Consider the following 11,801-nt stretch of genomic DNA (forward strand, 5'->3'; position numbering starts at 1 on the left):
CCAGAATCTATGCTCTGAGACAGTTTCTTGCTATGCTATTAAATCTCCCAGGCTGCTCAACTTACAGTCCTGTCTCACCCTCATAAAGAGGGTCTTCTAAATAAAGAATAATATAATCTTCAAATAATTTAATTTGACTTACTCCTTTCCTATGTGTACTCTTATATTTATTTCTTTTGTCTAGTTGCTTTGGCCTTAATTTCAAGTACTATTTTGAATAGAAGCGGTGAGCATGATCACCCTGCTGGCCTTCCTAACTTCAGAGCAGATGCTTTCAATTATGTCCTCATTCAGTACGATGTTGGCAGTGGCTTTGTTACATATAACTCTAATTACATTGAAGCATTGTCATACCTGATTTCTTCAGGATTCTTGTTATGAAGGGACTTCGGAAATTGTCAGCGGCTTTCTCTGCTTGAGAAAATCATGTGATTTTTCTCTTTGATTTTTCTCTTTGATTTTACTGATGTGGTGCATTATATTTGTTGATTTATGTATTTGAATCATTCTTGTTTGTTTGGAATAAAACCCACTAGACCATTTTATAGGCTCTTTAATCTGTTCTTGGGTTCTATTTGTGAGAATCTTACTGAGGATTTTTGTATTTATATTAATCAAAGATATTGGTTTGTAGTTTTCTTTCTTTGTTGTGTCCTTTATCTAGTTGTGGTGTCAGTGGGATACTGGGTTTGTGGGTTGAATTCAGAGCAATTCCTTATTTTTCTATTTCCTGAAATAGTTTAGGAACATTGGTGTTAGTTTTTTAAAGGTCTGATAAGGTTCAGCATTGAACTCAGGGCTTTACTTTGTTGAGAAATGTTATGACTGTCTGAATTTCATTGATTTTTATTGATTTTCTTAGATTTTTAAGATGGTCTTGGTTCAACTTTTGAAGGTTATATGTGTCTAGAAATTTATTCGTTTCTTCTATATTTCCCAGCTCATTATAATATGTTTTCAAAGCAATTCCTAATACTCTTACGGATTTCAGTGTATCTGCTGTGATATTGCCTTTGTGTCTCTAATTTTATTAACTTAGGTCTTCTGTCTCCTTATTTGATTAGTTTGGCTGTGAGTTTTCAATCTTGTTATCTTTTCAAAGGACCAAATCTTTGTTGCATTGACTTTCTGTATTATTCTTTTAGTCTCCATTTCATTAACTTTAGCTCTGATTTTTATTATCTCCTTCCTTCTACTTGATTTGGGCTTGGTTCTTGTTTTCTTAAGACTTTAAAATGCATTGTTATGTTATTTGTAACCTCTCAACTTATTTTTTTTTTTCAAGAGACAGTCTGACTATGTAATTCAACCTGGTCTTGAACTCACTAGATAGCCCAGGCTGGCCTAAACTCACGGCAACTCGCACGCTTCAGCCTGCTAAGTGCTGGGATTTAGGTGTGTGCCAGTATGCCCAGCTATGTCTCAACTTTTTAAATATAGGCACTTATTTCCATATACGTTCCTCTTAAAACTGCTATCACTGTACCCCCAAAGATTCTGATACACTGTATTTCCACTTTTATTTGATTCTAGAAATTTTTAAATCTCATTTCTTCAATTACACATTTTTCAGTCACAAGTCTGTCATTCAATCTCCATGTATTTGTGTAGACTCTACTTTCTCTTGCTGATTTCTAGTTTCATTCTATTGTGGTCTGATATGATGCTTAAGATTATTTTACTTTTTGGTATTTGTTAAGACTTGCTTTATGTTATAAAATGTGCTCTATTTTGAAGGGAGTCCTATGGACTGCTAAAAAGAAAGTGTATTCTGCTGTTATATTTGGTTGATGGAGCATTCTTTATGTCAGCTAAGTCCATTTGGTCATTGGTGTAGTTTAACTGATTTGTTTCATACTTCTCTGTGAACAGCCAATTTGTTGTGAACATAGGGTACTGAATCACCCACAATAATTATATTGGTATGTATCTGTCCATTTTAATTGCATAGTTTTATCTCATAAAATTGATTGTACCAAAGTGTGGTCCAGACATGTTTACAATTGTTATATGTACTTGGTGGTTTAGTCCCTTCACTAATATGTGCTGATCTGTTTGTTCTGATGAATTTTGATTGATATCTGCTCTGTCAAATATGAACATAGCTACTCTCGCTTGCTTTGGGATTCCATTTACATGCATATATTCTTCCATCCTTTTACTTTGTGTCTCTATATGTGTATGTTTTGCAGGACATATAGTGTTGGGTTCTGTTTTTAAATACAATATGACAGTTTATTTCTTTTAATTTGAGAATGAAGAGCATTTACATTTAATTTTATTATTCAAAAATCTGTACTAATTCCTGCTATTTGAAATTTATTGATGACCAGTACTTTACTAATACATACTGATACTTTCTTTGATGTTGGATACTTTCTTAGCTCTTCCTCTTTGTGTAGCTTACCTGAAAGTACCCTCTGTAATGCAAGCTTAGAGGCTATGAATTTCTTTAGTCCCTATTTTGTAGGTCTTCATTTCTTCTGCAATCAGAAGGATAACTTTACTGGATATGGTAAAGTAGTCTGGCAGATACTTTCTTTTAGAGTTTGAAAATTTTTTTCCATGCTCTCCTAGACATTAAAGTTTGTGCTGTGAAATGTGCTGTTATTTGGGTAGTTTTCTCTTTACAAGAAATTTGGTCTTCTTCTCTTGCAATTTTTAATAGAATTTCTTCATATTGTAATCTTGATATGGTGCGATGTGGAATTCTAAATGCCTCCTATAACTTCATAGCCAGATCTTTTTCAAAATATGAGAAATTTTCTTTATTATTTCATCAAGTAGATTTTCTGTATCTTTAGGCTGTACTTGGAAACCATCTTGTGCTCCAAAATCTCTTAAATTTGGTTTTCTAATTGTATTCCAGAGTTCTTGCTTTTTAAAAATTATTTACTTCTTGAAATCTATAATAATTCTCTATTTTCAAGCTATAGAATTCTCTCCTCAGCGAATCTAGTCTGTTGATAAAGTTTTCCATTGAATTTTTAAATTTAGTTTATTGAGCTTTTTCATTTCCAAGACTCTTTTCAGAATTTTGTTTTCAAACTGTCCTTTCACATCTTATATTCTCTTCTTTATTCGTGTATTTATACTCTGTTTGCATCTATTGATTACTTTTGTAATCACCCTTTTGAATTCTTTGCTGGTATATCATCTATTTTGACATCAATGGAATCAGCGGTTATGGAAGTCTTAACATTTATGGCATCATATTGTCTTGTGTTTCCATATTTCCTGTATTTCTAAGTTAAAATTGGTGGATCCCTTGAGCTGGAAATCTCTTCTATCTTTATTTGATGAGTTTTTCACAAAATAATTTTCTTTTCATGGTGTGTTCCATGATATTGGATATTAGTATTTGTTGAATCTATTCCCAAATGGGTTTCATACAATAGTATCATTTTTTTCTTGGTATCAACTAATGTACATTGATATAGTGTGCTCTTTGTTGGGGGCTGAGTGTTCTACATTCTGTGTAGGTATCACAGAAATAGAGTACTTCTTTTGGCTCAGGCAAACGTGTTGTTAACTGTTAATTATAGGGAGTACACCCTCTGTGATTAGTTATTTCTCTCTCACTGCTGAGACAAAATATCAGACCCAAAATTAAGGAAGAAAATCTGTAATCAGTTGGCTCCAAGATAACATGACATGGTGAGGGGCAACAGATCAAACGGCAGAAGACATCAAAGCAACAAGAGCATAAGGGCAAACAGAAAACCTCTTTTGTTCCCTTATATTGTAAGCAAGCTACCCACCCAAGGGGCAGGTGTAGCAGTCACACCATCTCAGTGCTCTCCTTTTGCACAGGGTGAGGAAGTTTACAAAGTGAGGACCCTAGCAGCCCCTGCTGTGTCTCTTAGTTAAACTTATGAACTCCTCCAGTTAACACAGTGTCTGAAGCATTATGATCCACCCCTTTGCATCTTGGAAACCAGACACACTTCTTTAAATCAGTTTCCACGTACATGCTTATACTTATTTCACAACTGGAAACATTATACTTATTTCACAACTGGAACATTATAACTCAGCCTTAACAATCTTTAAGAACCAGTATTGTCTCTCAACACTACATTAAGAACATAATATCTCATCTCTGGCCTCCCAAAGTATCATGCACATCCCTTTGTGCATAAAATATTTAGTCCATCTCTAAGATTTGCTAAAGTTCTAACAGTTTCAGCATTGCTGAAAATCCAAGTCCCAAGTCTCCTGAAGAGACGTAAGACAAACTCTCAGCTGCAAGCCCCTGTACAAATGAAAAATTAAACAGTTCCAGCATTCAATAGAGCAAGATGTACATTTTCATCCTAAAAGCTACAAACAGATCTATGCAAAGGATTGTGACCAAAGCAAGTCCAAAATCCCATAGTTTCCTGGTTTTCCAAACTTTAGGGTTCTCTACTGCACTATTAGCTTCACTCTTACAGCTTCACATATTGGGCTTTGAGGGGCACACTCCCTGGCATCCTAGGCCTTCTAATAACAGAGTGGAAGCTTTCTTAACCCCACAACTCCTGCATTTTGCATGTGCCTAAAACAAGCACCACATGAATAATGCCAATGTCTTCTTCCAGCTAGGGCAGTAGCCAGGCTCTTTTCTCTCTTGGCTGTAGGGGTTGAGTATCTGGATTTCTGAGGACTCTGAATCCACTTCTGAGGAGCAAATTTTCTATGCTGCCTCTCTGGAATATGGTGCTCTGCAACTTTCTTCTCAAAACAAAGTCTTCCACTTCTTCAGTTTTGAGGTTGAAAAGGGTTGAGACTTCCTGCTTCTTGTGATGCCCTCAGGTCATCTTTTTATATGCTCATGTTCCTACTCAGTAATCAAAATCTCCTCTGCTCTACCTTTGAAGACCACAGCTTTACCAGAACTTTCTGGCTAAACTTACATTTTAAATCATCCTACTGGGCTCTGTGCTCTTTTTTTATTTAAAAGATAGAGAAATTAACAACAAGGAAGATAAAGCCAGGCATGGTGGCGCACACCTGTAATCGTGGCACTTGGGAGGCTGAGGCAGGAGGATCGTTGCAAGTTTGAGACCAGCCTGGGCCACAAAATGAGCTCAAGGCCAGCCTGAACTGCATAGTGAGACACTGTCTCAGACAAAAAAGCAATGAAGATGAAATTGAACCATGACAACTGGTTTCCAAATAACACAAAAACAACAAAAATGATTCATGATGTCAAAATAAAATGATAGGAATTAACAGTGGTTGGTACATTACATACCATTATGTTCAACAAAGTTGCTCAGTGATTCACAACATAAATCTGACTAAAAGCCCCCAATAGTAGCCATGCTACCTGCTTAACATTAGACTGCCTTGAAATTTCTTCTGCTAGATTAATTAGTCCACCATGCTTAATCTCAGTCTCAGGCAAAGTCTGTAGACACAAGCAAAATGCAGACAAACTTTTTGCTAAGACATACTGTATCATTTGGAGTCCAACAGCCAATGCAGTCCTTCCCAGCAGAAACATACTGAGCCTGGTCTTTATCAGAAGGATTTTTATCAGCCTTCTGGTCTTCTGAGCTCTCACCAGAATCTCCCATGCAGAGCATCCTCTGTTGTTCCAGCACTACTTTTTCAGGTGACATCTCTGAACTTTTCCAAATGATTCCCATTAGCCATTCCCAAAAGCTCTTGAACCACATGGTCAAGTATTAGTCACAACAATGACACTACTCCTGGTACCAAATTTTGTTTTAATTATTCTCTCATTGCTTGGACAAAATACTCAAAACCCAAAATTAAGGAAAGAAAGGTTTACTTAGCTTACTTTGGAGAGATTTCGGTCCATAATCAGCTAGCTCCAAAGTAGGGTGGCATGGCAGAAGGGCAACTGCTCAAGATGGCAGAAGACAGGAAAAGTGACAACAAAAGAGGGGAGAAGCAAGCCTTTTTTCCTCCCTTATTGTAAGCAGGCTACCCTCCCATAAAGCAGCTGAAGAACTCACACCATTTCTGTGCCCTCCTCTTGTACAGGATGAGGATATTTACAAATTGAGGAACCTGACATCTGATGAGTCACTTAGTGAAACTCCTCAAGTTGATACAGTGTATCAACAATTGCATCCCTCATATCAGTTCTCTCCATGTTATTTGTTTGATTTCTTTCTACAGTTGTAGAAACAGATGTCAAGAAGCTGATCCTTAACACACTAGCTATAGCTACTTGAGGCCCAGTCACCAAATGGGAATTTTTATTTCCTTTATTTTTTAATTTAAACTATTCAGTGAAGTTGAGCAGGGTTGGGTGGTTGATGGAGTAAGATCCACTACTTTTTATTTGTGCTACTATTATGGCTCATTCATCTGTGATATTTCACTTTAACTATACTTGTTTATTGTTATACAACTTTCAAACACATTTTCACAACATTATTGTTTGCTGGCTTTGAGAAATTATTAGTCTTTATTCTATCATTACTATAAAATCTTAAAAATTTTTCTCTTTTGTATTTAATGCATTTAAATTTATTCGGAGCTATAACAATTTCAACAAATAAAATCTGTTCAGATCTTTTTACACTGTCAAATACTACTAGTTATCTTCCTTTGTCATTTGTGTTTAGTTAAATAGAAAAGATATCAGAGCACAGAAATCTTAAATCATTTCCTTCATGAACCATATTATTTTCAGAATCTGAAGTATCTCCATTATGAAATTGTTTAGAGTTAAAAATAGTCTTCCCATTTGTAACTATGAATTGCTGGATCATTATTTTCTTATGTGAGGCATTTTAACTAACTGCATGCAATTATTTGATTGAAATAAAAATAGAGAATATTAGACTTTTTAATAACTCATTCTAGCTCTCATGTAAAAGCATGTCATAAAAGCAGGAAAATCAATTCAGATATCTTTTGTAGTGGAAAGATGAAGAGTAGAGCATTTTGTAGAGATTTAGGAGGTAAGGTCAATGAAGTTGATCACTTTAGTTTCTGGTATATTGAAGATCTACTGCATGAGAGGAAATTAACATCCTGAGTGCTGGTCTTGTGCTCAAAACTGGACTGTACATCTTGCTAGTACTAAATTGTGGGGCGGGATGTTCAGTTTGTAGAGAGGAAAATGGATCAGATATTATTTTGGAACCAGTTGTCATCAAAAGGGATGTAAATATTGGCTGCATTAACAGTTCACTAGGGACACCACTTACTGATGTGCCTTGGAGGGATGACCATGCGTGCTCTGGGCATCAGGCTGCCAACTCCTAGCTGTCTCTGTACTTTGGTTACTGTTCAGCACAGGGCTGAAGACATGACTATCAAACAACCAACCAGATCAAAGAAGAGAAAAAATCCCCAGAAAAAAGATAATTTCACAATAATTGACTGCTATAGGGAGAAATCAGGGTTGGGCCAGTATCATTAGTCCCAAGAAAATCCCACAATCAGCATAAACTTTAAATAGCACAGGGTTTTAAGCTAGCAATGACTTCTTCATGGCAGAATAGAATTGGAGAAGAAATCCAGCGCCATACCTGGCATATTCCCAGAAAGATTTAATCAGGCACTGCTTTGAGAAGAGATTGATTATTTGAGATTGAACACCTTATGCCACAGCTTCATTCCACGACTTCAATGATACTGTGCCACAGAAACTGAGTCAGAGGTCGCTGTGGGAGTTAAATGGGGAGATTGTGAGGTCTAGACATAGATGCTGAGAGATAAGGCCAGAATGGATCCAGGGCCTGTGTTCTGTGCTGGGAGGTCAGGTTCCAGAGGAAGTGGGATCTGAAGGTAATGGTGTTGAGTCCAGTGGTCTGCTTGAGCCCCCATTCCGCTGCCTACATCCAGCAAATATCACTTACCTGATTGCTTCTCCATGTACCACCGTGATCACAGAAGCATTTCATCTGGGACAGTTGCCACAGTCTGGGCTTTACACATAGGAGTAATGAGGTAATATGTGCAGAGTGTTAAGCACAGCACATGGTACAGCAAGCTTCAAATAAAAGTTGGTTAGTACTCTCAATGATCAACCACAGCAACCATCAAGAGGGCATGAGGGGGTGAGGGAGGACTTTCTAAAATTTGAATAAGCAAGAGAGTTAATAGAGTCTTCAGGTTGAAGGTTGCCATTCTACCCTCCTGCGCTGGGTCATAAAGCCACTCATAGTCATCCCTCGGAGGTACATTAATTACAAGACTCAGTCATAAGCAGAAATCATCAAAAATTTTTACTTTACAGTTCTCCCTATATAACTTAGGAAGTATTTTATGACTTTGCCTTTAAATATGTCTACATATGTTAAATAATTTCATTATTTAAAATTCAAATTTAAATGTCACTTCTCCCCATATTACTCAAAGTATTTATTAAATACTCATACAAAGTACTCATCAGATGAACAGATATTGAATGAGCAAAGTTAGTGTTACCAGTCTGTATTTTCAATTGATTATTCTTTAGCTTGAATATCAAAGTAACCTTAGAATCAACATGTCACTGTGAGATAATTTATTATAGTACACACCCAATATTGTAATTATCAAATGAAAGTGCATTAATTCTTACATAACAGTTAAAAGAAAAAGGTAGCAGAAGGAATGATAGATGCTTGAAGATTAGTTGGGTTTGGGGAAGTGTACTGCTTAATACACACTTGAGAATGTGCTAATTGTCCCTGGCGTATTTGAATTCACATTTGAATCTCTAGAATCTTCAGAGATGTATCCCCAAAGGGAAACAATCATAAAAAAATCATAGCTGGTATATAATAACAAGAACCTTGAATTTCTTATGAAAGATGAATGAATTCTCATTTCAAGAGGTAAGATTTTGGCTTTTGTGATTGAATCTGGTTTATCTTTTTTGCCATCTGAGACTTTATTTTTGAAATTCTACCTGCATTCACAAGCTGTGCAGATATGCTAAGCAATCAGCTAGTAATAAGTTTAGGTGAACTAACCAGTCTACAAGTAAATTTCTGTAGATATGTCTATTTACTAAATTTCACACTTATCCACCCATAATATCAAAAGCCCACATGGTATCAGTATGTAAACTTAGCATGTAGCCACAATGCCAATAAATTCACTAACTTTGAAAGGATTTGAAAGTTTCCCCTCAGTAAATATGTAAAAAGTCCTGCTGTGATTACTGGTCTGAATGCTGTAGCATCATAAGCATAAGTCACTTTGGACAAAGGATATAAAGCCAAAAATCTTGAGACAAGACATGCTTTGCTGGATGACCATTAGGGAGCCTATTGACTTTTTAGTCTAACTATTGACTTAGCTGTATACTATGTTACAAATAACATTATCTCATAATATAATAATGCAATTAGAAACATTGGCCTTACCTTTACACTTATTTCTGTTTCTTCTTTGTTCTTTTTTTTTTTTTGGTACCGGGCATTGAACTCAGGACCTCACACTTTCCAGGCAGGCACTGTGCCACTGAGCTAAATCTCCAGCCCATTTCTTCTTTGTACAATCAAGAAACTTGCATTTCTCCTTTTAAAAAGCATCACTTAATTGGTAGATATGAGAAAGCATATAATTAACTAGGCACCTCTTTTATAGGTTAGCTGTCAGAAAACTGAAAGTCTGGCATATTATCTCTCCATTTACAAGTGTATTCGGTTTCACTGTACCCTTACTTAATTTTATCTAAAGAACAGTTCCTACAAGAATAAACTGAGTTAAACTTGCCCAGGGCTTATAGTCTCATTTCACTACTTTATATACAACCTTAGACAAGTTATTTAATATTTCAAAGTGTTTCCTCTTCTGTAAATAACAAATTTACTAAGTAACAAATAAGTAACAATTCTGGGAATATGCCAGAATATGCCAAATAAGTAACTTCTTCTTAACTAAGAAGTAACAAATTTACTAAGAATTATTTCATGGAAATTAATAGAACTATGTACATGAAATACTTAACTTTGGGCCCATAATTTAGTAATCATTCAATAAATATTTGCTGTTATATGAGCTATAATTTAATTCTCCATCAGATAGTCCTTTATACATTTCAATCTTTTTTTATACTTAAATATTCTTTTAGTTATTATCATGTTTCTCACATTTTAAAATATTTAGCTTTAACGACAATTTTATACATTCTATAACACTTATAATAATACTCACAGTGAGCTGGGCTTGGTGGTGCACACCTGTAAAGCAAGCACTCCTGAAATATGAAAATGTTTGAGGGCTCTAGGAAATTCAGTAACTTAACAAGAACCTGTCTCAAAAATTACTGCCCAAAAAAGTTTTGTGGATATACCGTAGTGTGAAAACCAGCAGTTTTCAATCTGAAAAATATAAATAAGATACACATCCTTTTTGACAGGTTTTGAGTGTTTTCTCTAAAAGCAATTTAGAATTATTCACTACACATAAATATATAAAAATGCTTATTTCAAATTTTCATGAATCTTTCTCTATAATGACCTCCATATATGTATATAGTAAAGAAAATGATGCCATCATATTTACAAACATTTTTGCATGGTGTTTGCATCACAGGTTTGTTTTGGCAGCAGCTGTATTGTCTCATGGATTCACTGATGGATGGGAATCACACTGCAGTGACTGAGTTCATTTTATTGGGGCTGACAGATGATCCAGTCCTCCGAGTCATCCTCTTCATGGTCATCCTGGGCATCTACCTGCTGACCATATGTGGTAATCTCAGCACAATCATTCTTATCAGACTCTCCTCTCAGCTCCACCATCCCATGTACCTTTTTCTGGGCCACTTGGCTTTTATTGACATAGGCTATTCATCATCTGTCACACCTAATATGCTGGTAAACTTCCTGGTGGAGATGAACACAATCTCCTACCTTGGATGTGCCATTCAACTTGGTTCTCTTGTTTTCTTTGGGACAGCTGAGTGCTTCCTTCTGGCTGTCATGGCATATGATCGCTTTGTGGCAATCTGTAACCCACTGCTTTACTCAACCAAAATGTCCACACGAGTCTGTGTCCATTTACTTGTACTGACTTACATAGGTGGGTTTATTAATGCTTCCTCCTTTACCCTTTCCTTCTTTTCTTTACTCTTTTGTGGACCAAATCAGGTCAATCATTTTTTCTGTGATTTTACTCCTTTAGTTAAGCTCTCCTGTTCTTCTGCCAGCAACTCTGCAGTTGTTCCCTCATTTTCTTCTGGCTCCATCATTGTGGTCACAGTGATTGTCATAGCTGTTTCCTACATCTACATCCTCATCACCATCCTGAAGATGCGCTCCACTGAGGGGCGCCGCAAAGCCTTCTCCACCTGCACCTCGCACCTCACTGCAGTCACCCTGTTCTATGGGACCATTACCTTCATTTATGTGATGCCCAAGTCCAGCTACTCCACTGACCAGAACAAGGTGGTGTCTGTTTTCTACACAGTGGTGATCCCCATGTTGAACCCCCTCATCTACAGCCTCAGAAACAAGGAAATCAAAGAGGCTTTGGAGAGCTTGGTAGGAAAATATTTTCTCAGTGACATTTGTTATTTTGTAAGATGATATAGTAATAACGTTATATAGCTATAACAATAAAAAAGTGCAACTGCAGTTGCAATATATCTGTTCATTATGACTATGCAGCATAGAACATTTTAGTAGCTGTATAAGTTGGATTTTCATACAAAATATTAATCAAAGTCTGATAATGAATGAACTTTTATAAAGGTAATTTATGATTAAAAATTTCCTCTGAGTTAATATTCCCTTCCAATTTCTTTTAAGTTATATTCATAATTTTTCAAAACTAGTTAACTGTATCTGCTATACATTGAGTTTCTTTTTCTTTTTGGTTTTGTTTTTCCAGTA

At 36.0% G+C, this 11,801-nt stretch overlaps 1 protein-coding gene across 1 annotated transcript; it reads left to right on the top strand.

Moving 5' to 3' along the window:
* The first annotated feature begins 10,529 nt into the window (after positions 1-10,529).
* Positions 10,530-11,495, top strand: LOC102016585 (olfactory receptor 502-like). The gene has a single exon (XM_005380520.1). It carries the CDS (start codon positions 10,530-10,532, stop codon positions 11,493-11,495), a length of 966 nt encoding a protein of 321 aa, XP_005380577.1.
* The last annotated feature ends 306 nt before the right edge of the window (positions 11,496-11,801 follow it).

Source organism: Chinchilla lanigera, unplaced genomic scaffold (genome assembly GCF_000276665.1).
Source record: "Chinchilla lanigera isolate Chin_1 unplaced genomic scaffold, ChiLan1.0 scaffold00013, whole genome shotgun sequence".
In the NCBI taxonomy this organism is placed as follows: Eukaryota; Metazoa; Chordata; class Mammalia; order Rodentia; family Chinchillidae; genus Chinchilla; species Chinchilla lanigera.